The sequence below is a fragment of the Pavona decussata genome, unplaced genomic scaffold (assembly GCF_977016875.1).
Source record: "Pavona decussata unplaced genomic scaffold, jaPavDecu1.1 SCAFFOLD_329, whole genome shotgun sequence".
Taxonomy (NCBI): Eukaryota; Metazoa; Cnidaria; class Anthozoa; order Scleractinia; family Agariciidae; genus Pavona; species Pavona decussata.
Genome location: NW_028145717.1, coordinates 1,004,816 through 1,032,741, shown reverse-complemented (window position 1 = coordinate 1,032,741; position 27,926 = coordinate 1,004,816). Strand labels below are relative to the sequence as shown.

Genomic DNA, 27,926 nt, shown 5'->3' with positions numbered 1-27,926 from the left:
GTGGAAAATCCTTGTGACATGTTGCGGTTACAATAGGGAAATATCTAAAACTGAATATTACGAAACAAAACTAATGTACGCGGGTGCCGTTACAAGGAGAGTTTCAACCGACGTTTCGGCAATGCTGCCTTCTTCAGGGTACAAAACTATACTGTACTTTGAAGAAGGCAGCATTGCCGAAACGTCGGTCGAAATTTTCTTAACAGCGTCGATTTTATAATCTTTAAATTCTCATTAATTAACTACGCTGCGCAGTATTTCAATCTTTATCAGGGAAAATCGGATTTCCCCTGATTTGACCTCCGTTTTTTCAGTCATTTACTATCAGTTAAATCGAGCTCGGTTAATTCGAAGCCCCCGCTACTGAACTCAAATTAGTTTTGTTTTCCCTTCGCTCAAATTTCACTCCGTCCGGTATATAAACCTTAAATATGACAGAACAAAGTAGAACGGACCTTTGGAATCTTATTTTATGGAATAAAAACCTCCCTAATTACATTCCAGTCTTTGTTTTGTCCTTGATATGTTATTAAAATTTTAAAACATTTATATTAAGTTATTTCCTTTTTTCCAGAGTGCCTGTGTCACTGATTGAAAATACCATTACCCGCTGATAATTTTAAGAGATAAAGAATAAATGTAATTCCGAGTAAAGTTTCTGCTAGCTTTTAAGACAACGATAATACAAAGAAGCCTACAATATCAAGCGTTCAGCACCATCATTAAACATTGGCTTAAAAGCTAGCAGAGAACTATGCCTATTCTCCTGACATTAACGTCTTGTTTTGTATTTTCATGTGAATGTTTTAAATTGCTAATGTACCATCTTTCAGCATTTAAATCATAGCTACTTGTTTGTCACCTTAGTCTAAAGATAATATAGTTTGATATCGAAATATAACAATTAAGTACACTAACGTTTCCTTGCATTTGTTGTCCATATCATTGACACAATGCATTTACTCGGAATCATTTATTCTACATCTATTGAAAAATACCTCTACCATTTATTCACCAGGCTTTAGATAATCAGTTAATAATTAAAACAAATAACATCACGTTTCAAATCCTAGCAGTGTGCAGGATGTTTGTAGCACAGTTTTTTAATGGCCTTAGCTACCACAAATCTCTTGAACTAGAAAACGTAAGTTCATTGGTTCGACTCCTGTTGTGAAGACTCGGTCTTTCTTTTTCCGATTATGCCTGTGTCACTAACTTTACTCACCAGGATTAAAAACATAACATCACATTTCCTTCAAAACGAAAATATACAGTCAACTCTCGTTGTAGCGGACACCCTCGGGACGTCCTTTAGTGTCCGTAATCAGTAGCGACAGTCCGTAATAGCGGGGTGTGGGAATAAACAGAGATGGTGGCCTGGGGCTTGAGATTCCAGTTATTTATGAGTTACGTGGCGACCCAAACTATCTTGTAAGACTTGGCAAGCTTATCCGTCAACAGTAGTGAATCTGCATGCTAAGCAGTCGTTGGGAATGGAGGTGAGGGCTTGGTACCCTCCAAAAGAGTCTGGAAGGAAAAGGCATAAGCTGGAGTGAAAAAGCAGAGTCTGTTGTACAGCCACTTAAGAGATTGGTGCGAAAATAAACCTTCCAGAAGTCTTTTAAAGTGTGTTTTGACAAATGACGAACATCAGACTGCAATTCACGTTAACGTTACATGGAAAGTTCATGGTCGGTCCGCTTTATCGAGAGTCAAAACAATAAAATTGTTATGTTTCTACCACGAAAGTGTCCGTAATTCCGTAATAGCGAGAGTCCGTTATAGCGTGAGTCAGTTTCACCAGTCAAACCTCTACAGCTTTCGCCGGGAATCTGCAGTTTGTCTGTAATAGCGGGGTGTCCGCAAGGCGAGAGTTGACTGTACAATAAACTTTGTTAAAATTTAGCGTTTTTATTGACGAGCTTGCACCTACAGAATGAACCTTGTTTCTATTACTCTTTTAGGAAAATCGGTTATACAAAATGGCGCAATGGCTGAAATAATGATCTTAACTCTTTCAATCTCCATGTATCTTGGGAAGGCCAGCTACAACGTCTGATTCAATACCACACTCATTACTGCCTCGGAGAATCTTGAAGAAACCTTTGAAGAAAAAAAATTACATAGTTTCAGTTTTGTATTGAGAAAACTAAATCCCCAACTTCTTTACCCTCAATGCCTCTGGATTCCCTCTGAATGCTTATGGCCTTGGAGCAAGAGCAAGTATTTTCTCATCCAGCCTTCCCAGTCATGCAGTCAATAACTAGATTATTACCTTTATCTCCCCAGTCAGTATTCCACGAATTTGCTGCTAGCCTACGAGAACAAGAAATAAAAAATGGGAAAAAGTTATCAAAGCAAAGACGAACTGACTATCTTCCTCGCATTTTTAATTTTTAAAGCCTATTTAAGGGTGCTGTTAAACAAAGCCGCTTTTCTTCCAACATACAGCAAACGTTTATGAGAGCATTCATTGAAAGTTGAAGTACATGCATGTTACACCCCGCAACAGGCAAATGTTTTGATCGTGCAAAAAGTTGACTTGCGGATTCGGTGAGATTTAGTTTTTGCAAAGTTAGAAAAAAAATTGTGGGAAAGAGGGAAGCTTTCATACTCCCCGTCCACAATTTTTTTCTAAACTTTGCAACAAGTTGTATATAAACTTGCTGATCACAATTTAATAATCAAACTTGAGGATCACTGAGATCGTTACAATCACTTAAAGATTAATATAATAAAATATAATTGGACAACTTACTATGTCAAGAGAATGACCAGCCCTTGTTCAACAATGATTAGGCAATTCTTTGATTTACTAACATTGTTGTACCATCTGAGAAAGTGTGGTAGTATTGATCCTTAAAAGTATAAGTACTGGAAACCCGGCGGTGTTGGCAACCCCAAAGGAGCACTGCCACGAAGATTTTGCTGTACGTGGCCAAAACCCGCTCAAATATTTAAAAAAAGATCCCCTTCTTTAACAAGGAATTGATGTCAGACGAGTACCGGGAGGAAATATGAAATTATTTCTCTGAGAAGGAATTAACTATAATCAGTTTTTTGGCAGTTTCTCCAAAACTCTCGCGGGAGGAACTTGAAAAATTGGCGAAATGTTTTCAAGTTGCAATCCATTTTCATCATATCCATCTGTAAACAAAAATGATTCATAATAGTTTCTGTACCTTAGTAAGGTTATTTTTTAACAAAATTGAACGATTACTTTAATGTTTCCCTTGATACAAATATGTTCAAAGTGACACTCAAAATAGGTGAAACTGCTCTTTTAAAAGTAACCTAGCCTACAATTAAAACCATTTCTTGCTTAAATTTACTTTTTTTTTCCGTATGAATAGCGAGTCTCTTTGAATTGACATTATTTCCTCTGTTAAAATTAAGGCGAATTCTTTGTAAGTTCTAGTTAACTTAAGTTAGCCTAGTTATATTGAAATATGTTTGTTTGTTTGTTTGTTTAGTTGCTTACCAGTATGGTTTCCCTTCTTCTGTTCCCCAACCAATGAGTTTAATGGCGTGTCCTGCAAGGTAACTTCCATGGACGTGGTGATACACACCTAGAAAAAACAAAAATTACAATACTGACATTAGTATATGTAATCAAGTGGTGACGAGTGAAATTAGGAAATAATTTCACCTGCGTTTTGTCAAAATTCTAATAATTCTAAATTTTTAGAATTTTGACAAAACACAAATGAAATTATTTCCTTATTTCAATTTGATTACCTTTCACTATCATGGGTGACAAATTACGCTCACAATCGTGGTTGGTTCCGTCTTGTTAACACACGCAGGCAAAAACCGTTCGAGTACTTTATCCAACTGCTCAAAACGACCCGTCTCAGGGTTTTTCTCCAGGCCATTTTCATCACACCAGTTCCCAAAAACCTTTATCCAGTTAATTGTGCTCTTTCGCGTATTTAGGTTTTCTGCAGCGTCTTTTAATTTAAAGGCTGAAATTTCGCGCCAATACTAAGGAGTAATTTGTCACCCATGATATTATCGTTAAATACTCTTCACCCTGGGAGCATTTACGTCTAAAACGCGGCTCCTCCGATTAAGTGCTACCTTTTAGGAACAGCCCCCGTTGAATATGCAAGCTGAACATCTTAATTTACCTTTGTCATACTAGCGTGAATATGTTCATTGTCAATATTTTTTTTGCATTCTTTTTGACGTTTTTCTTTACTTCTATGCGGTAAACATTAATACCAGGTTTGTAAGCTTATTGCCACAAACAAACTTGTTTTATTGTACACCAATGCAGATGCATGAAGATTTCGTTCGAACCATACTTTGCAGTTTAAAAAGGTAGCTAGATAGAGAGATTATAGCATTGCATTTACGTGAAACGGCAAACATCACCTTGCCGTTTCTCGTTTCACGTAAAATAGTGTGAACCTTTCGACTTCAGCTTCGAAAAATCAGGCAAGTAAGGGCCATTTTGCGAGTTTCGATTAAGCTGTTTTGCGACCGCTCACTGTGGTGAGTTCATGAAGAAACGTGCGGTAAAGAGTGAGTTATAAAGGATTTTTAAAAATGATTTGTCCTAGTAAGATTTGCGGGAAAAATTATTGGGTGCTTGTTTTCGACAATTAACTACTTATACGTATAAAGAAAAAAGGAAGAAATACTTACGCAGTTCTCAAGTAGACGGCAAAAGCGAAACAGCCTGTTTTAACGTGGAAACGGCAACCGGCAAACGCGAAAAATGGCGGGAAAATCATGGTCACGTGGTCATTTTTGCTGTTTGCGATGCTAAATCTCTCTAATAGCGGAGCTCCGCACGCCGGAGGCGTGCGTGCGGAGCCCCATAGCTAAGAGAATTTGGTAACCCGTGAATACGAGAAATTTTGGTTTGGTTATGACGTCACTTTTGTCCATCCGTACGCCCGTACGTACGCCCGTACGCAGCCACGGGAAAACTTAGATGTGCGACCAGCGTTTGTTTGGCGGGAAGTTGCATCGCCAACTGCTTTAATTAAGAAAACAAAAAAATCTTTTGAAGAGAGCAAAATACAAAGTCAATTTATGTGACCGACAGCGGGAGAAAAAGCAAGACGTCTAGCGGCGGGAGAAACAAATCGACTGGCAGAATCTTGAAGTGAAACCATTTTACTCCGATCCTGCGTGACGAAACTTGGATTTTTGCTCTTTACGTGAAACGTTTCGCTCACTTGACGTTGTAAAACAAACGAAAAAAGTTAGGTATGGAATAAATAGGACTTGTTATTGTCCGGAGAGGCGAGTATATTCATGTAATTTTGTTGACAAAACTTTGCTGGTTTGCTCTCTTACAAGATCTTGATTTCTTGTCCCTGATTTCTTGCAGTGTTAACACGCCGTTTAATTTAAGCTGAAGCTGCTAAATACCGCTAACTTCAGAGGAGTCTTTTGAGATCATTTTTTTCAGTCCATGTTGATTATTTCCCTGGGAGTTTTATTTTCTAATGGGGTGATTTTCCGCCTTTCCTTGCTCTAAAATATGGGGTGATTTTCCGCCATTCCCAATTTCGCCGTTCCACCCTTCCTCCATTTAGTGTCACCGGCAGCCGAACATTTTTACTCCGATCTGGCGCGCCGAAACGTTGGATTTTTCGTCTTGAAGTGGAGCGTTTCGGTCACTTAACGTTGTAAAACAAACGAAAAAATCAGCAATGGAATAGAAGCACTGGTTATTCTCAGAAGAGGCGAGTATATTCGTGTGATTTTGTTGACAAAACTTTGCTGGTTTGCTGTTTTGCAAGATATTGATTTCTTGCAGTGTGACACGCAGTTTATAAGCTTATAATTAATAAACTATAAAATAAGTTACTGCTAACTCCAGAGTAGTCTTTTGAGGTAATTTTATTGGTCCATGTTCATTATTTCCCTTGGAGTTATATTCTAATCTCGTCCAATTTTGCCTTCCATCAGTGGGAAAAAGAGCAAGGCGACTAGCGGCGGAAACGCCACATCACTGAAGAGCGGCCGAAGAGAAATCATTTTTATACTTTGTTCCGACACGACGAAACGTTGGATTTTTCCCGGCTCTTGAAGTGAAACGTTTCCCTCACCTAACGTTTTAAAACGAACGAAAAAATCAGCAATGGAACAAAAGGACTGTTTATTCTCCAAAGAGGCGAGTATATTTATATCTATTTATGTGACAGTATATTTTTGTTGACAAAACTTTGCCGTTTTGCAAGATATATCAATGTTTTTCTTGCAGTGTTGACCATGCAACTCATTTAACTTATAGCTACTGCTAACTTAACAGCAGTCTTTTGAGCTCGCTTTTTCGGTCCATGTTTGTTATTTTCCTTGGAGTTTTATTTTCTAATCTCATCCCATTTTGCTTCATTTAAGAAATTTTATTCTCAGGTAAAATAGTCAGTCAAACAAACGTCCCGCTACACAGTGTCGTTGACATAAACTTACAGTTTATATAAACTGACAAGTTTTTCTGGCATAAGCTTATACTATATTTCTAATTTTAGCATTTATTTGTGACAATCTTTACAGAGAACAAACACAAATACTTAAAATAATAGGGTATAACGGCAAAGATTTAGACGTGGGAGTATTTTTGACTGAGCTGAAATTAAGTCTTTTTAAACAATGTTAAAAGCGAGTGTAAAACTAGTGTGATTTCATTTTCATCAAAACATGATTTCATTTTCATCAAAAACATGTCCCTTTGCTTCTTGTAGGTGACTGGTAATTAGCCCATTCTTTTCATTTTTCAACTTTTTCTCAGTGTGTGGAAGGGAGTGTTTTTTCAAGTAACTCAACTGAAGGGTCAAGTTCAAAAACACAAAGAGATTTTAAAACTCCAGATAGAAGTAAGGTCAAGTAACTCTTGCCAATAATATATTGCGGGTCTCGGTTTCGTCGCTTCTCGACGGTTGCTTGATTTCGCAAATCTAATTGGAGATTGAAATGGAGATCTTTTAAATTGTCTAGGTGTATTTTAACTAGCTCCTCAGGAACCACAAAGGTACACTGTTGAAGAAAAGTCTGTAATTTTTTTCACTGTGTTTAGCTTTCCTTCATTGAAGGATTTTTTTTTTGCGCTCTAGGCATTAAGTCATCAACTGGTTGTGCTGTTCCATCTAAAGAAGTAGCCGGAGATTCAAAAACACTTTAATTTGTACGCGTACCTTAATTTTTCTTTATCCGGCGGAATTCTGCCCATTGTGGAGCCAGCCAACCATTTTTACATGGAGTGCATTGCTGCTCTTTCTTAACCTTGCAGGTGTCTTTGTCAAATTCCAGTTATAACTCTCCGACATCATAGTGATAGTCACAAATTTTAGAAAAATAATTATAGCCGGGGACATGTTTTTCTAAACTTTTGGATGCTTTCATGTAATCATGATTAGCCGGGTCCTGTTAACAAAAGAAGAAAAAAATAATGGCTGCTCCTCCCCCTCTGTTACAAATTCCCTTTAAAATGTAATCTGACAGAACGGGTGCATCGTCAGTGCGCAACGCTTTGTCATGAGCAACTGGCATTGTTGTTGTGACTCCACCATATAAATTTCTTGTTTCTAACTCGTTATAAAACCTAGCATTATGCTTGAACAAATTATGATTCAAAGCATTGCTGATCTTTTTTTCAATATGTGCTTGAGGGAGTGTGGTTTTTATCCTCCTCAGCCGACACTAGATTGCATTAATTTGTTGTCTTAATCCCATATATGGGATTAGCATGGACACCAGGTGATCGGCATGATATATTTGTAATGTATTGATCATGGGTTAACATCTGCCATATAAATTCCACATATGACATAACTATAGTTATCATTCATATTATATCCATATAACTGTTATATACATTGTATCTCAAAATGAAAGATAATGTGGTTATTACATGGGGAATCAGTCAACCATGTTATTCCCACATTATTGATGTCTTTAATTTTGTGTCCATATATAAACACCATACTTGGAGTGAGTTGAAAGTACATGCTTGTTATAAAACCCATGTTTTGATTTAATATACCCTGAGTTACTTTCCATATATGGGCCATAGTGGCTCTCATTTTCCCCATATTATTACCATATCATTGGTTTGGTAAGGGCCTCTGGACATGCATTGCTCTCCATTCTTTATGTTTGTGATTTTCATAGTCAGCTAGTCACAGTTATCTTCTAAATTCCTTTGTCTGTTTTTTCATGGAATCTTAATTAGAACATATAAATTCCCATTTTATAAAATTGCCATAGATAATGGCATCTCCAACTGTAGAATTAGTCCTTTCAGCTTCCCCCTGGCCACTGTCTTTGTGTGCTCGATGAATCCTGATGCAGTAATTAGAGTTGCAAATTCTGGACAATTTGGCATCTCTGAACCTGACTTGACAACAGCATTATCTCAAAAAATTAGTAATTACTGCATCATAAATACTGTCCATGCATGCAGTATTTATGATAAAGACCACATTAAAAAATGTTCGTTATTGGATTTCATCTCCAAAAGAATTGAATTTTAAAAAGAATCTATTGATATCTTGTTACAATCAAAGTTGTATGATGTGAAATTTTTTTTTCAAAAAAGGAGGTTATATGGGGCTAGATCGATGTAAGTATTTGCATGAAGGAATATTAGAATGATTCCTTGGCAAAGCAAACAGCTATTTATATTATGTGGTTTACAACATAACACCACTGCATTCTCTAGAGTCATGCAGTGAATATCTGAGCCTTATCCTTTTAATTTTTAGTAAAGGATTTTTGAAAGTGAAATTTATTAGTTAATTATAAGTTCGCAAATGTAATAAGATTTTAATACTCCAGAAATGCTTGTATCAGCCATTTAAGAGGAGGTTTTAAAGTTAAAAAGGGTGATAGAGGGAGTGGGCAAGGTATTTTACAATGGCTTACAGGATATCTCATGAGGGGGTGCCAGAAAAAATATTTAGAACATCATCAGGTGGGGGAGGGGGAGGGGGGCCTTTCAAAACATGAAAGGGAAAAAATAAAAATCATCATAGGCCCTCATCTGCATAAATTATTTACCCTCCCTCTGGATTGTTTTAGAATCTGCCACTGCCTTGGCACAAAAGCCACACACAGCGGGTGTAGCCTTTTCTGGTAGAGTTTAAGATCTGTTGTTTAAATTGTAACAACAAAGAAATTGATGTAAGCTTTTTATTTACCATCACAGATCCATACCTGTAGATGTGATGAAAACACTGTACGCCTCAAGAATCACTTTGTTAATGGACGTTCTTGTTGAAGCAGTTCATAAACTTGTAAATTATGCATTCTTGTGTGAACGTTTCTGTGCACTTTCCCAATCGATAGATCCAGTTGTGTATTAAATTTCTTAATACCTTTTTCGAAAATGTTTATGATGGCAGAAGCCAAATAGAATGGGCATCTCATTATTACTCAAAATTCACTGAGTAAAGATTTGATTAGTTGGCCAGGTAGGGCTATTGCTCTAGCATGGTGAGTACAACAGAGATTGGCTACAGGATGCCTGGGCCTAGCTGTGTTTATAAGCAACGGAGCGCTGTACTCAATCATTCTTATAGCTATTCAATTGAGAGGAGAGGAGGTGGCTGATATTCAGGCCATTTTTAATGCAACCAAACCCTGGCTTCTGTTGATAACTGTGATTAATGATAAAACATCAAACTTCCTATCAGCCATATCTCTTTTAATTAAAAGAAAACTTTAAAACTTGGTAGTGAGTAATGAATTATGAAATATGTACAGGTATTAATTTTTACAGTGCAATCTCAGTTATTTGAAACTCCCAATTCTTTGAACAAATTAATAGTTGTTTTAAATTCTCTTGGATTGCTTCAGTCAGATTTTTACCTCCAGTCCTATTTTTGGAACAAAATTATGTTTCCCTTTGAGGTTAAAAACAATTATTGGTATTCCACTGTAGTGATTTACATATCATTATAACAAATGTTATACCCCAAGTCAATTGTTTTCTTTTACTTACTTTTGATCACCCTATAATAACTGTTTATTTTTCATTGGTTTTGTATTACGTCAGTAACCAGTGCTACAGTTTTCTACACCTTATAACATAGTCTGGTTTACCTTTTTCAGAAACAATTAAGGAAAAACACTAATATTATTTTCCTTTTCCATTCTGTCCACTGGGTTTAAGCAAACTCTTCTTTATTTGTATAAGAACAGTTTAAACCACTGATTTTTTTGAAGAATGAAGTAATAAAATGCTTTCAATTTGTAATATTTCAAGCAAAGTATTAGTTGTTCATCATTTTGTGAATTCAGAAGACGACTGTTATATGCACACTCAACTCTCTATACCTACATTCTCTTCTACCTACCATTTTTTTTTCCTCGGAAAAACCAGAGGATGAAAAGTAAACTAAGGAATAATTTTACAGAATGCTTATTAAATGATACATGGTAGGTATCTTGTTGTGTAAAAATGAATGGGACTTCTCATATGAGGTGCTATCCAATTAAGCTGGATTGAGTGATGAGGCTGCAGCAGTTTAGTGTTTAATGACTTCTTCAATTGGGATTTTGCTTTTAAGGACAGCAAGGTATGTACCTAAATTGAGAAACCAGAGAATAAAATCTGCGGTGTAAATTTTGTGGTGATGGAAACCGTTAAATTTTCTTCTCAGTATTACCTCAGTAAGGAAATGTTGTCCATGCAAGTTAAAGAAAAACTCTTTGATCTTGCCACTACCCCAGGATTTTGATCACTGATTGACCAAATGTACTCACTATGGCAATGCAAAATTTATTAAGTGGTTTCCTTCACACACAGAAATTTACACTCCAGAGATAATTCTCTGATTCCCCAGTTGCATCAGCACTGCACAGCACAAAATTTCATTATCCCTTAATTGTTGTGTTTATTTTTTTTACTTTACTCCAAGTGAATTCTCATGTAGCAACGTGTAAAAAAACTGCTGGGGATAACTGACCCCTTAACTGCATGACGGATTTTTTCCGTAAAGATTTTGACAGGGACAGTTGAGGATTTAATTACCCAAGTGTTATTGTGCAGTTCCAGAAAAAATCCACACCCACCCCACAGAAGGTCATCGGAAATTCCTAGGGGGAGGGGGGTCTTAAAAGTCAAAATTTTAGAAGCAAAGTATGAAGCTAAACTGGAATTTCCTAGGGGGAGCAGGGGTGCAAAACAGAAGACCTTCCGTGGGTGGAGTATGGATATTTTCTGGAACTGCACATTTGATTTTATGTCAAGCAATTTACTAACTTTAAAAACCAGCTACAGATGGCTAGGGACTGCAAAAACATTTTTGTTTTCTGTTAAATTAATTTATTGCATTCAACAATTACATCAAAAGAACGCACTCCTTACACAGATTGGAGTCAACCCTGATTGCCATGAATGAAAGGATCTTGGGACATGTATATGGCACCCCCTGCAGATTTTGCAGGGGCAGATGATACTATCACCAACTTAGGAGAGAGAACCTAAGGATTGAGGTCAACAAATGCACTCTCTAATCCAGTTTTGATCATTACTAGTTTTCATATACAGCTATTTCAATTAACGTTGTCGGATCAAAATAAAAAAGCTAAAAGACAAGACCGCAATGTTTTGTGGGATTATTTTTTATGAATAATTTCATCAAAATCATCCCTGCGCGTGCAGGTCATTGTACTGCTAATTACAACCTATTGTTTTCTCTAGGCATGACTGATTTTGATGAATTATTTATTCATAAAAATCCCATGTAAACTTTCGGTCTTTTCTTTTAGCTTTATGCTTTGAACCGACAACGTTAGTTGAAATGACTGTATATCAAGTAGCAAAAGGCACAAGTGATTGTCATGTTGACTTTGCAATATCAAGAATAAGAGCCAGACAATTATGCACAAGTCAACGAAAACCCTGACCCCCCCACCCCCTACCCCAGAACAAGGTGGGGATTACAAGGGAATAGTAGGGGATTTGATACAAAATCATGCCCGAGATGGTGGGGCATTGGAAGCATTTAGTAGATTTAGCTGCCCCGAGGGGGTGGGGATTTGTGAACAGACTGCAATGTCAAAGAATTTTTTAGATAAAACTAGTGAGCAGCACATCTGCAAACTCTTACAGTTGTAAAACGACTTATTTTGTCCTACACGTTTCGTGTGACAAACGCACACTTTGTCAGGGAGTTTTACAATACAACATAAGTGACCTGTATATATACCCACATAAAAGACTAAAATAAATTTTACATTACGTAAAACCGCACCTATGCTAGCGGATTTACATGTAGGAAACAGGTAAAAAGGTGTGCAAGGTGTTACATATTTTGTGCTTGACATAATTTTGGGGCCCACAGTTTTAGCTAAAACTCCAGGGGTGGGGTATTAGGTAATGCTTTGAGTTTATGAAGGATCCCGAGGGGTGGGGGTATTATTCAAGATTTGAGCAAGGTTTTTTCCAGATCCCCACCTTGTCCCGGGGTGGGGGGGGGGGGGGGGGTTTTCGTTGACTCATGCATTACTGCTGTGGTTTCCCTGAACAAAACAGCATCACTTTGCACTCTCAAAACAAAAGGATTAATGTGATTGACAGGAAGTTATGAAAGGTTCATGTTTTTCCTATCCCTTCCAAAACAAATGGAAAAATTATACTGCATTCTTAGATAAGTTGAGAGCAAGAAAGACATCTTGACTCTCTTAAATCAATATCAAAGGCATGGAACTGAGCACCTAATTTGAGTTTATACATACAAAAAAAAAATAACTTCATGTGTACAAGAATAGCTATCAACCTGGGAAAAACAAATTTAAAAAAATGAGTTTTTTAATCTAATTTATTGAATTAATCAGCTACAAGTACAGTATTAGAAAATAGAAAAATGACCCAAAGCTAACTTGACTTGAAATATCTCTCCTGTATTCAAACATCTCCAATGTGCATCTCCCTCAAACAGAACCTGAACATAAAAAAAAAAAAAATCACTCAATTTGAGTAGAAAACGATGAAATCTAAAATATTTTGTAAATCCCCATCAATGACTCGATTTTCAATTGGCCCGCAGTTTGAAACGATCTCTTAGTATTGTGCATATTATGTTACCGACCACATCAATTCATATAACAACACTGGCCTACTATTGTCCGTATTAGCTTGCCATTTTAACATTATCTTGATTAAAGATCAAAGATTTTTTTAGAAAATTGCTCTTCCTTCAGAAAAAAAAAACACACACACATCCAACAGAACAAATATGTGCATCCATACATAAAGATTTGAAGTTATCTTACCTCCTTGATTGACAGAGCCGTCGGACCTTTCGCCTTCCACCGACACAGCAAAACCCCATCTACTTTTGACATTTATCAAACTAAAAATTTTCCTTCAGCCCAACAAATTTGCTGTAGAACGGAACATTTTTCACACAGTCACGCAGGAAAAATAACATGAGGCGTAGGAAAACTTCAATCGCTTCCAAACTAGAAAACTTCTTCTTCTTCAACTTAGCAAAGAGCCAAAGACAACTAAATTCGCCCCTTCCGCCGCCATGTTTGACGCGCTGGGGCTCTGGGGACGAGACTGGGGCACAAGCGCAAAGATCACCTCCTGCTTACCGCGGTGAAAGGAAAATTAAGGAAAAAATGCCTTCTGTTACAACAAATCAGCATTAAATAATTTTGCCTTCTGTATGACATTATTATTGTTATTGCCGATGGGAAGTTTGCTTCATATGCACTAAAAATATATATAACTGCAGAAAGAATGAGAAACTGGTAAGGTTACTACGCTCATACGAAAAGCAGATTTCCATAAATGCTATGAAAAAAATTGGAGCTCCGCTTTTAGCCTTGGCTAAATATATATATTATCTGAATACCCCGCCAATTGCGTCACGTGGCAAAATGAACAAATGTTCTATGAGCACGCATCAAACATGAGCTGATAGATGGCCAACTAAGACGGTAGGGATGGTTTTACCTCAACCATCTATATTCAGCAAGCGCACGCAGAATAATTGTTGTATTAGAAAGAATCAAGGAATGAAACTAAATATTCCTGGCTCTATTATGTTTGGAAGACTAGAATGATACAATTCACGATCAGTGCAATCTACTTTTTAGTCTGTTTGTTTCTGTTAAGTTTTGAAAGTAATACAGATTTTTTTCAAGTTTTGTTGTTGTTGTTGTTGCTTTGATTGGTTTAGACAACTTGCGCTACTTTCTCAACACATGACCATGCCATTTAACTCCCTTTTTTGCCCAAACATTCCTTGCTCGTCTGGTTATGCGTCTCTAGCTCTAGCATAAAGACGGGCACAAGACGCATTAATCGTCAAGACGAACTAACTTTCATCGTACGTATTGAATGACCTACGACGGATGTTAGTTCGTCCAGACGGATAATGCGTCCTCTAGTACAAGAACGGCCATTGCTACCAGTCATTTAACTTCGTTGAACTTTTTGAATTTGCCTGTATAAACAAGGTTCGAGATTGGGTGATAAACTGAAGAAGGTTTATTAAATTGACCACAGTTCTTCACAGGAATGTTTCATGGAGATCTAATTCCGTGCATGCCTGAATATAACTTTTCTGTCGCAACTTACCGCTCCTATAACTTGTGAAGTCAGTGTAGACAGTGAAGTCAGCTCCCACAGGACCATTTGTCATGATCTCAGTTGCAATCTTCTTTACGTCCCTGGCCACACGGTAGACACTCTTTCCATACTTTTTGTCATCTTTGTACGTGACATTGTATTCTGTTTTTAGAAAAGTAATGATAACTGGTGAACAAAGATAATGTACGTCTCCGTTGAGAAACTTGGTTTACGATTACAGGACATTGCCATCAGTCATGTGTAAGATTAAGCATGAATTACTGCCACAGTCTTTGTAATCTTTTCCAATTAGACAGTGGCTCGTATTACTTAAGGAAACCATGCGAGAATTTGTTCAACCTCGATTCTCTTCGGTGACATATGGAAAACACTCCCTTCGTTGCCTAGGGCCTAAACTGTGGAATGATCTCACTCCTAGAATAAGATATCAACCCTCTCTGAAGCAATTTAAAAGAGTCATACGTAATCAGGACCTTACTGCCCTAGCTACAAATGTCAGTAACTGTTGAGGCTGCAACCTATGCCGAGAATGACTGTCGTTTACATGAGTTTTACAATTGAGGTATGGAATTTTTAATATTTTAATATGGTTTACGATGTAAATTTCAATATATTGTAGTTCTTTCTTTTTTAGCCTTTTTTAAAATAGGCTATTTAGTTAGGTGTCCACTATTAATAGAGGGGACTTCTCCCCTCAGCTACATTCCTTTTGTGACAATAATAAAGTTATTATTATTACTGGGCATAAAATGGGATGGTTTACTAAGGTTAACTTAATTAACAATTGTTATAAAACAGTGGAGAAATCTTTATTGTTAAAATCTGGCTGTGATGAAAAGACCAAGATGAAGTATTAGAAAAGAACATTCAAGCCAGTGAACGAAATGAACTTGTTGAAATTGAGGGCTACACAATCTCGTACCCAGAGTCCTCAGGCTCTTTGCCCAGCGGTTAATTGCCAGGAGAGAGACTGGGGAACTGGAATTTTATTACCGCAGGATTGAGGCTACAACCGGTCAATAGCTTTTGTGGGTCATGTAAAACTTGCCTGCTTCACACTTTGTTTCACAACGAGGAGTTGGCAGCCAAGGTAATTTGTCGCAGGATATAAGGTGACCTTTCACATGGTGGTCACATGGTAGAATGGTGTAGGGCTGACAGCCTTGTTTTGAACCATATTGGCCTCCTGTAACGATACCATGCCTTTTCCAAAAATTCCTACGAGAAAATCAAACAATAAGCAAGGGACCGCACAACGAAAATGTTGCAAGTATATGCAGGATCTGTTAAAGATCTAATCAGCCAAAATATAAATGACTCAAATTTCTGCAAGGCTGATCGGACTGCGTAGAAAACTTAACACGAAAGCGACATGATAGAGACCAAACAGAGAATCAACAGAATGCAGCAACCGTGGACAGCTGTTTTGAGCTAGTTGGCTCTCGTCAGCACGGTGTAGCACAGCAAAAAGTAGAACAACCAACGCGAGTCGAGTGGTCTACCCCCGGGGGGGGGGGGGTACTCCCCTATATAAGGTATATAGGTATGTGCCGCCCCAAAGGGTATGGTTTTTGAGCCGTTTTGGTCTGAAAACGGGTATAGATTTTGACAATTACGGTCTGAAATCGGGTCGGGTTTTTGGGGACGGGAACATTTACAAAAGCTTACAAACATTTTTTTTTTCTCAGTACGTAACTGGAACGACTAACTGATAGCGAGAAAAAGAAATAGATAAGCCATGTCATTCCAGCTTACTTTAACTCCTTGCGTCAACTTCCGTTCGGCACTGATGCATAATTATCAGGTCTGAAAACGGGTATGAATTTTAGAGGTCAGGTCTGAAAACGGGTGTGGAAAATGGCATGTTTAGGTCTGAAATAGGGTCGGGATTTGAAGACCCGGGCGGCACACCCCCATCAAGAATTCCGAGGAGTACCCCCCCCCCCCCCGGAGGTCTACCAAATGCACGTGGTAGTGATTTCGGATGGGCCCAAATTCAGACATCCGTCCATGTCATAGTACGTGACTACGAACAATGAACAAAAGAACTGAAATGTCATGTCCCTGTTGCAATAAGTTACATGAGAAAATACATTTTAAAAGAGGGATGCGCCGATCCGTGATCACAGCATAGATAATTTTGTGTAAAATTTATATTTAGAGGTGAACTGCAAAAACCTTGAATGCTCAGTCTCCTACTTCACTCATTTGTAGTCGGACTTAATCCGCATTAATTTATTGAAAAACTGTACCACACAATTTAAGAAATTGTAATGTGACTCAATCGTGAGACGAAAGATTAACTCAGCTATCATTTCAAACCACGATGACGAACACCTTTCATAATATGTAAAGAACGTTTACAGGGTCAAATCGCAAAGAAAAAATAATAAGAAGAACATTTAGCCTGGCAGCCCCCAAATTAGACGTTCTCATAAAAAAAGAGCGTATTTGAGATTATCATTTGAAAACCACGCTATTCTATTTAGGATCAGAATGTAAATAAACTCCTTAACCCAGCAATTGGCTTTGAACCATGTTGAGATCAATCCCGCACTTAACTGTACTCCTGTTAAGGGGAAATCGTTCCCTGAAAATGCATCTAACTGTAACAGCAACACTCTTCCGAGCAAAACGATGTCATCAGAAGAACCCGGACAAAGGTAGACAGTCAAGGTAAAGGGAGAGGGGGGAGATTTCCCCTATAATTGACTATACGGGGAGATTCCGCTTCCAAAGGGGTATCTTTTGAGACCCGGTGTGTATAAAAGGGTAGGGATTTGACCAAGTGAAGTAAGCAACATCAATGCCCTGCTTAGAAATTCTCCTGTCCCTGTGTTTGTTTCCAAATTGATGTTGTACACGACAGCATATCATCTGTTACTTAATTTTCAGTATTTATTCTTCCATTCCAGTATGTTTCTTCACAATTTGGACAAATTGAAATGGTTGAGTGGTTAGAGGCACGGACTCGTGATCTGGAGGCCCCAGGTTCCAGTCCCCCCTCTGACCACTACCTGGATTTGTTCCGGGGTAGTCCCTGTTCAAATCCTCGGCCACGCTTTGTAAATAGCAAACTGATAAGCCTCCCTGCCAGCTGGGATTATTAAAGAGTCTCTGCTCTGTTTAAAATATTTGTTCTTTAAATATGAACGTGTATAAATAAATTTAATTTACTTTTAATATACGAGGTCGTCCATTAATTTTAAATTAAAAATGGCCGACTTTGACGACGCCGCATCATGCTCGACTGACTCTGAAGTTTAAAATCCTTTGGTGAGCGGACGTGTACATTTCAGTTACTTACCAAGCTTCTTCTGGGTTTCCTCCACTGCACCTTAAAACAAGAAACAACATGAATAATTATTAGTTTAATTAATTTAAACTGTTCTTCTTATAATTGTTATTGGTACTGTAGTGCCTAATATTTCATACTATAACAATTATTCGTCAAAGCAAGACGCTGTAGGAGCGTTTACTTGGGCGCCGTTGTATTAGGAGTATCTGAGCATGCGCGTTAGTTCAGTCTTTGGTGACAGGTGAACGATAAAAGATTCGCTGAGAGTCTAAGGCATCATATTTGCGATAAACGTGATGTAGTTCGACCGAAAATATCACTAATACTAAGCACGTCAGATTTTGTAACCATGAGGTGCATCTAAGATAATGATGGATTTTGGCGACAAAGGAGTATTTGCGGTTCCAGTGGTAATGATGAATTTTGGCGACAGAGGGGTATTTGTGCGAATACCTTTCCACCCTGATACCCTTTCTTTCTGGGGTTTCTATGAGAGATGTTCCAGCTTGTTCACTGGTAACAGCGCACGATCGCAAAATGTCACGCAGAACGTGCAATATGACACGCGTGCGAAAAGACATGCGTTCTATATGGGACGCGTGCGGATAAGACAAACCTCACAGAACATCCGATTTACAGAAAGTTAACTCAACGAATCTATTTCATGATCACTGGAATAGGACAGAACTTTAATGACTAAATCAACGCGCTCTGTGAGTGACCAAAGAATGAACTATTTCAAATTATGTCTACAGTTATTTGTTTATTAAACACGCAAAAAAGAAAATAAACTTAACTCGCACTGGAAGGTAACGCAAAGGTCGAAGTGTACGTTCATTCTTTTAGTGGTTTTGCGTGATTGCCAATGGACAAAATATCATGACACAAGAGAGTGTTTCCAGGATTTAAAAGGGCTTTAAATGAAAGAAGCTGGGTTTATAAAGTGGAAAGACACTGCAGCTCCCGTGGCGATTGAATAACAAACAAAAACCGTCCAGTTTTCCTTCCAAGAACCGCCGAAAATATTTTCTTTCTGAATGCTGCGTCGCCGGATGAAACTTGATACACGTGAACGATTTTGGTTGCCTAGCACGTGACCGATTTCTTCCCGGTGTTTTCAGCGTGGCAATTCCTTTCTGCATCCAAACGACGGCTTCTTTCAACGTTTTGTAACATCGGAAGGGGCTTTCAGTTTTGCTAAGCCCGGGTGCTAAAGTTGCTATTTTGGCTTTATCCAACGTAAAAATAAGTACTGCGGTACTCAGTTGTTGTTGGTATGAATATGCAAATTTTCGGCGTTTACGTTTGTTCCGAATGAATCAATCTTATCGCTAACACTCGACTCCGAAGGAAAGATTTTTTTTTTCAGATTCTACGTTTAGCGTGTCAATTTGGCGTGCCCGAGCGTTCACCTTTTTCCCTGTTTTCCCGTGAGGATCACATTTTGGTTTTATCCAAGTGAACGTAAATAAAGAAATTAATTCGTCAACCGTTGAGTGTCACTGTGCATTAGCAAACTTTCAGTGTTTCAGTTGTTCTGGTGAATAGATCTTATCGCTCACACTGGACCCCAAATAAATTTATTTTCGAAGCTTTAGTTTTAGTTTCCTACTTTACCCTAAGCCTTTCACCCACGGAATGATCTTGAATCTTTAAAGTTAATTGAACGTTTTCTTTTTTATATTGCGGCCAGAGAAATGAAATGTTTTGCTCGGCTGTATGTAAATTCAGTGTTTACGGCCTGATCTTATCGATTACGTTTGACACCGAATGGGGATTTATCGAGAAGAGCCAAAAGAGCGTCTGAGGTTAATTGAAGTCGAACTTTTGGAAAATATCCGTCCTGAAAGGAAAGTTGCCCCTTAGTTTCGTTCAATGGAAGGAGTTAGCAGACAACACACATACTAGCTGTTTTCTTTTAAGAATACGATATTCGTTGTGTTAATTTTACGTCCTTGTTTTTTGTCCCGTAATGGCGGCTTATGATGAATACATGCAGACTCGCAGACTCGGCCAACATGTAGCACACGCGCAGTAGATCAATGCGTTTTGGCACGTACGAAGAAATCCTATTTTATAACTTGGCACTCCGCCCAAGTAATATTAAATTCAATTCTTACGACTGTTACTGGTTGTCAAAGCCAAGACTTTATCAAACGAAGCTGCTAACATCCATAAATGGTATTCCCCCCCCCCCCCCCCCCATCCCTCCTCCCAGGAATAAATGACATTCCGATATGCCAAACACTCCTCCGGGGTTCTATGTACAACTACCAGAATCACTAGGCGTCAATCTCTCTCTTTCTGAGTGGGTATCTTCTCTTCAGTATCGCTTACAAATCCTTCCTTAGGAACAATTCACCTTTCGAACTCAACTGGCACATCACCCTTGTATTATACAGCCTCGTCCTCAGTCTTTCCTCGCGCGCGGTCGAATTTGACGTCACCATTGAACTGATCAGGAAGATGCGTTAGCATGCTCGGCTCCAAGCCTCTATAGACTGAAGCTCGGTTATTTCGAGCGCTGAGGACTGGGAACGAGGCTGCAGACATTGCACTCCCCTTACCCGTCTCCACACGTGCCGCAGCAAGACAACAAATCCTCAGTAGAGAGGTGAGGGGTCAGTTTGCCACCAGAATGAATACAGATTCTGTCTGTCATGGCCTCCACCGTTGAAATAGCCTGTTAAAAATACAACAGAAGCTCTTTTCGGTCGTTTTAGAGAGGTACATGGAAGAGGCTTTTAAATTCAGTGAGGAACTTGAATAAATGGATATCACCTGGGATTAAGGGAACTGGTCAAAACAAGTTTTTTCGAAGAGGACGCACATTTTCTGGTGTAGGGGGGTTTTTGAAGACACTACCTGTCACATGAATATGACCGACAAAATGTTATTGGTTTTAAAATTTGAGTTGACAAGGAAATATTCAGCTGGCAAGAGTCAGCATTGCTAGATAAACAAGAAAAGTAAGGTTTGAATCTCACTGTCATTTTTTGCTATTGGATAGAGGGGTGGCTATGCATTAAAGACACCATCTTTTGAGGTCGAGGAAGGGGGTACAGGCAGAGACCACCATTTATTTTGTGGTTTGGTGGGTCCTGTTTGAGTATAGTAGTTTTGAACACTTCCCTAAGAACAGATGCATGGTTGCCGGTTGCTAAAGAAAACGGGCATTATGGACCGGCGGCCTTTAGTAGATACTTCATGTAATTATATTCAGTCATTATATGACAGACTTTATTGGAGCGGTTTTAAATTGGGTGTCGAAATTAAAGTAATTTCTCATTTGCTTTGGTTTTGCATTACGGCGTTCTGTGATTGGTTAACAAAACTCACGCCACTCTCTCGACCAATGAGAATTCAAACCAAAACCAATCGTGTTTTCGCCGCACGACTTTTCCCGCGCTTGGCGCGAGTTACATGTATTTGCTTCGAATTCTGATTGGCTCGTTTTGTTGCTTACATCTGTTGCGATTGGAGAGATTAATTACTTTGGTTTTGGTTTTACGACACTCAATTGGAAACCGCTCCTATATATCAATGAATAAACAAATAAATACAATACATACACAGTTACATAAAAAAATAATAAAATAAAAAAATAAAGGCATAAAGATAAACTGACCCAGCAGCTTCCACATTTGCCTTGGTCTCGGATTTCGCTGATTGATTTACAGTTTGGCCATTCCTCTCTAGCGTCAAATGTATCAGGAAGCTGAATATCGTCATAGTCGACCTTCTCTAAACATTTTAATTAACAAAAAGAAATATTCAACTGCATCAATATACATATTTAGTGCGCAGTCCCTTCTTTTCCTCATTGTTAAGAAATTCATGCTAGTTAATAGGAATTTGAACAACGACGGTGGCGGCCAATCGCTCTGCACGTGCGTTTTAAACTTTGGTACTTTTATTTGCCGTCCTCTGCAAAACAACAACGTGAAATGACCAAATTCAAGGTTTGGTGGGGAACATGAGCACACAACGGTGAATTTTTCAATCTCTTTCTTAACTCGAACGCGGCTACTATCAAATTGGTTCCTGGGCAGTTCGCTTTTTTTGTACAAGTTGGATGAGTTGAAATAATCGCGAAGTAGGACAAAGAAAATGAAGTTATATTTCATGATCAAGTGACGTCCTCGTCTCCGTCGCCGTTGTCGTTGCTTAAATTTCCTAATTACACTACTCAGGACTGAAACAAGCTTGAGGAATTGAAGAACTGAAAGACTACTTCGTGCGATGGCCGGAGGAGGGGGCGGTGGGAGAACTCTGAGACCTAAACGGACAGCCTAAAAATGCATGGATATGTGTCTTAATTTTAAGGACGGTGCTACTTTTGCTACTACGCATACGCTTTGCGCATCTGCAGGTACTCGGGTTTCCTTTGGGTGGTGCGTACTTATACAAGAATATTTTTGTGCGGTTTAAAACTATGCGGAGAAAGCAGAACTTAACAAGTGCTCTTAGTATCCAAAATGAAAATTGGGGGTAAGCATGCATATTTCAGAGATAATGAAGTTTTTAATTCGAAAACAACGCCGGCCATACATTGCGTTGTATTTTACCGCTTCTAGAATAGCTGTTGCTTAATCAACTCTAAAAAAAATGCGTGTTTGCCCCTAATTTTCCTTTTTGGATCCCAGTGGCCCCTGCTAAGATATGCTCAGTCCCGCATAGTCATATACTGCGCAAAAATACTTCGGTATTAATAGGCACCACCCATAGGAAAACCGAGTATCTGCAGATGCGCAAAACGTATGCGCACCTAGCAGTAACAAAAGTAGGCATCGTTCTTAAAAGACACATATCCATGCATGTTTTAGACTATCCGCTTAGAAGGTAATACGAGTCCCCTAAAAACTGAGGGTCAACTCGGCAATCTTTTGCTGGGAAGCCTCTTGACCGATTAGTAATTAAACTTGAATCAAAGTTCACATTAATCCAGGATTAGCTTAATCGGGCTTTAAACAAGTGGGCCCAGGTGTACATGTACACTACTGAATGATTGTAAATAGTTTTACCAGCTTTTGTTTTAGCTTTTATGAATAGTTATTTGGGAAAATTGTTTTCTTCAGGGTAAACCTCACGATTTCCCCTTTCAGGAAGATTGTTGTGATTAGCACAAGATTTAATAGAGGGCGTAGAACACTTGAATGTGGCCTTCACGACGATCATACCGGAAATCTTTTAGCGTCATCATGACCCGGGGTCACACAGATACATATCTGACTCACGGTTAGTATTGAAAAATAATCAATGTACAAATGGTTTCTGTCTCCAAATCAAAGGTGAAAACGTAAGGATTAAAGCCCGGGAATAAACTGTTTTTCATTCTTACTGCAAGTAATGCAATTCTATCTGGTGGTTACTTATTACCTCACTATATCTCTGTATCTATAGATCTGGGGGAGTTGGCGATGCTGGAGTCATCACTGCTAAACGATCGTAGCACCACGCGTACAAATATGGCCCGAGTTTAAGCTGGTAACAGCTTCTTGTTTATGTTATGTTACGTTACGTTACGTTACGTTACGTTACGTTATGTTATGCAATGTTGATGTGTGACCGTACATGTGATGGTCATTACGCCCCACGAGATAATCAACACGTTACAGGACCTTCATAATTACAAAATAAATATATTAGATGAGTCATCAGCAAAATATTAATACAGACATTAATGTGTCTCGTCACATGCGGTTTATACTACTGGCTCCAAAGTCCCAAATTTTTTCAACTAATTGGGCCACAGAATGCCTGCTTTTCCAAAGGATGTTGTTGAGAACGTGCCCGGACATGAAGGTTAAAATTTTCTGGAATAACATCATGAGCGGAGCTGAAGATTTATTCAAATTTATGATAGAGTGAAAATGTCTACCAAAGCGTTTCTGAAGTTTCTCAATAAATTGGTCGTATTTTTTTTTTTTTTGATCCATTTGTTACCGTCCATTTACTAAATATAAGGTTGTTAGATTGATGAGTTAAGGTGTCCACTGTGTCTTTGTTCTTTAATTTAGATCAAATCTTTCTTTTGCAGTTCTTATTATTGAGAAAAGACCTGACAGGCAGCGTAACATGGTTGTTTGCAGTCTGTAAGTACCAGCGCCAATGTTCATATACTCATCACTTTTCTCTTAATTCAAGCTGTTTGGCGGGGCGGTCCAATCCTATATATAAAAGCAACTCTTATATAATTATTTCTTTGCCAAAGATAAACTTGAGATCAAATTAATTCGCCTTAAGCTTATAGTTATTTTGAAAGAACTTACCTGGTAACAGCCCTAGTCTTTCCGGTCGTGGGGGGATATTTCCATCTAATGGAACGCCGCATAGCTTTTTGAAATGTTCCACATCATAGCCGGCGTAATCAGGGTCCGCTTTCCAAGAAGCGAAAGTGTTGATGTAGTCAATAACCTCTTTTGTGAGCGGCTCATAGAGATACTTGGCTTGACACGAGGAGAAGAGAAATATCAACGAAACGAAAAACAAAGCCATGGTTTGAAGAGATCTTTCAGCTTCCAAACAAGATTGTTGTCTTGCGAAGACTAAAACAGCTGTTGTAAGCTGAACGTCACAAGACTTGGTGATCATAACCTTTTCACCATACGGGAAAATCACGAGGCAACTCTATTTTGAAAATTGTAATTGCTTGTCCAGGGCCGTAGCCAGAAAAAAATAAGGACTGAGGCAAGATCCATGGTTGAATTCCCCGCCTAGCAATTTAGGGTCTTTATGATGGTTACGTTTAAACAAAACACTGGGATCAAACCTTATTTGACAAAAATTCCGCTTAGCGCCCTTAAGGCCATCTAGATCTAGAGATCGAGGTGACTTTTTTGGGGGGGTGGGGGGAGGGGGCTTTTTAAATGCTACTTTAGGGGCTCTGTGTTCTTGTATGCAGCTGTTTAATGTGTTTGTTGGCAGTTTGTTTCTATTGGAAGGCCTTAGATAACAACGACCTAAACCAGGTTTGCCTGACCAGAGGTTTCGTGAAAAGAAGGGTTTATTGGGGGGGGGGGGGGGGGGTGCTCAGTCTCGCAGGCTCATAAAACCTGGTCTCGGCCGTTCTTATTTGAGGATTTTCGTTTCTAAATGGCAACGAAGTTAGTTGTTAAATGCCGGCGCGATTCGCCTCTGCCCACTAGCATCCCACCGCTGTAGAGGCTCGAGCGGGTCCACAGGGATTTCGCTGTGGACATCGGCTAATGCAAGGCCATTCAGCCTGTTAGAGCCCATCGATGAACGGCACCAGGTCTTCAACCTGCGGAGAGCGCTTAAGCTGGGTTCGCACGAACAGCTTCCTGTACTTAGTGGCGCCGCCACCTGTCCGGTTTTTGCCTCTACAACTTCTTTCCGACCATCTCCGGTGGCTTCTTCACTGACACCACCATCTCTACTAGATGGAATGAAAGACAAAGTTGCTTCACTGAACGCTAGTAATGCCAAAACAAGGTTGAATTTTGGTTCGATTATTAAGAAGAACTGTTATGAGAGCAACTACTTTCCGCTTTCTTTGAAGAAAGCTGTTGATATAGAACGCTGCATTTTGATAGATTTTTCTCACTCAGATCAGAGAAGACAGAAGACTCGAGAAATGGCGGAAAAACACATGAAAACAAGGCAGTTTTCTTTGGGAAGCCGCTGCCTGGTTAGCATGAATTTTTGCTTAATTTTTCTCATCTGTAATTCAGGGCACTGCCTGATTCGCGTTATCATTCCACATAATATCATGTTGCGTTAACATTTTTTTTTTTAACTTATTTAACTGTTTGTGAATTTGTCAACAATGACTGAGGCAAGTGCCTCGGTTTGCCTCATACTGGCTACGGCCCTGTAGTCGGAAAGTTAAAGTAATTCCTGTACGCTAAAGGTGTTTCAAAACAAACTTCAGAGCGTTAGAAGTATTTCAATAGATGAAATTAAATTATAGCTTCCTCGAAGTAAAGACGATATTTGCCGCCATGTTGCAAAATTTCCCGCGCAAAATAATGTCCCGCGCGACCAACAGGCAAGAATGGGAAAACAAAATTGCGTGTTGCAACTCAACAGTCCTAAAGTCCGTGCGAGCCGTGTAGAACAAAAGGGAAACACGACAGCTAGCCTGCGTCGCTGGTGATATTGTCGGCGCGACAATTTAAGGTTTTGGTGGCAGAGCCGCTATGAGCGTAGCCTGTGAACAGGTGAAAAGAAAAATCGGCAAGCCGGGCGAGCGGAGCGCGGTATGGGGCGAGGAAGAAAGAAAGCCTTTCTTTCTCTCCCTCCTCTCCGAGCTCGATTTTTGTCTTCGCCCTAGACCCCACTTGGGAGCCTGTTCACAGGCTATGAGCGGCGTAAGTCGCGCGAGAAATATCGTTTCCCTCATTTTCCTCGCTCGCGCCTTCGCACGACAGCTACTGTGACGAAGAATACGCGTCAGCCTATCGCAGCCATCTCTGAGATAGACTTGATCTCGGCAATCTCGATCTTAGTGGCTATTTTAAAACCACTCTCCAGAAATCATGATGCGTAATAATAATAATAATAATAATAATAATAATAATAATAATAATAATAATAATAATAATAATAATAATAATAAATTAAATAACCCAGAATGCACTGCGACTCAGTTCTCCGTCTTTCCAACATGGCGACATGGCTTTTATCATAAATTACAAGAGCAAATATCAAAAATGAAAAAAAAAGAATGGATGATGAAGTGTTGGAGGGCGATTGGCGAGAACGGATGTTGGGAAAATGTTGGACGGAGTGTTCTCAAACTCATTAATAATTCATCAGGCCAAAACAAAGCAAATCACTACCGTGAAGGAGGTTTAGAAATGTGATCTTAATTATCATAAAATTTTGTGAACTTTTGCTTCGAATTTCTCCAAGAATTATCAACAGTTTGAGAAGCTATATCAAACATTCGAAAAAGTGTTTCATCCTATTTCCACATACCTCGAAGTTAGTTAGATTTCCAACCTACTTCTCGGTGTTTGGAAATCGGAGGAAACACTCTTCCTCGTGTTTGATATACATTTGTTGGCTTCACACTACAAGCTAAGTTAGTTTCAAGTAAGCACTTGATTCAAGTGCACTTGAAAATCTCAAGTCGCACTTTAGAAAACTTGGCTTCACACCTGGTGACAAAGTATACACTTGAAGCACAAGCTGTCAATCATCATTCACGGTAAAATCAGAAATGCGACTGCTCGCCGGAAAATCATGAAGCCTTTACAACGGAAAAACGTTTTGTGTTGTTTACTCTTTATTTTGTCTTTAATTTTAACTCAGAGAGTTTTAACATTACAGGAAATGCATAGGTACTTCATTGTTTACGAGTACTTGGCGACAAAACAAAAGAACAGGCGACATCTTCTGAACTGAAAATCGATGGTTCAGGCTGTCCGTAAAGATGAAATTCAAATAAGATCGTAAGTTTAAATCGGCTTTCCTTCTTTTTTATGTTTACTTACAAAAAAGACTGTTCCATGGAGTCCTCAAACTGCGAGGCGTATCTCCAACCATCCATTTTGATTTTTTTTTTTAATTAATTTTAGTTCACGGCAAAATGTTTATCTGTCCTGGCACCGCAGCACGTGGCTTTCAATTGGTTTCCCTTTCCCTATTGGTCAAGTACGTTCTCAAGTGTGGTGTTGGCCATACTTGGCGGCGTACTTCGGCTTCTTTGAACTGCGAAAGTTTCCATGGTCACTAAGTAAAGTTCAAGTTGGTAGGTTTTACCCCTTCACACTCAAAGTAGGTTTCAAGCGCACTTAGATTATACTTACAAGCTCTAGTGTGAAGCCCCCTATTACTTCAAACGGTTTTAACACTATTCAACATTTTCGAGAACAAAGGAAATCTTATATGGATGTCGAATGAAAGTTTAAACCGATTTAAATTTGATTCAACACTCTTTCAACACTGGAGCTTTCAACATTATTTACGCTTTCAACAAATGTTGAGCGACCTGTTCAAACGCCCCCAACATTTGGTTCAACAACGTGTTGAACGCATGTTGAAGCAAATGTTGAAACCGTTTAAACGGACCTTTACAAGAAATAAACAAGAAAC

At 38.8% G+C, this 27,926-nt stretch overlaps 1 protein-coding gene across 1 annotated transcript; it reads right to left on the bottom strand.

Annotated features, from left to right (window-relative positions):
• Positions 1-252: 252 nt before the first annotated feature.
• On the bottom strand, positions 253-24,459 carry LOC146453597 (cathepsin B-like). Its single transcript, XM_085096468.1, has 9 exons — positions 24,137-24,459; positions 21,493-21,608; positions 20,432-20,547; positions 17,874-17,903; positions 15,615-15,784; positions 14,555-14,707; positions 3,482-3,569; positions 2,276-2,316; positions 253-2,103 (listed from the first exon to the last, which is right to left on the bottom strand). The coding sequence occupies exons 1-9, from the start codon at positions 24,456-24,458 to the stop codon at positions 2,018-2,020; spliced, it is 1,122 nt and encodes a 373-aa protein (XP_084952594.1). The 5' UTR covers position 24,459; the 3' UTR covers positions 253-2,017.
• Positions 24,460-27,926: the final 3,467 nt, after the last annotated feature.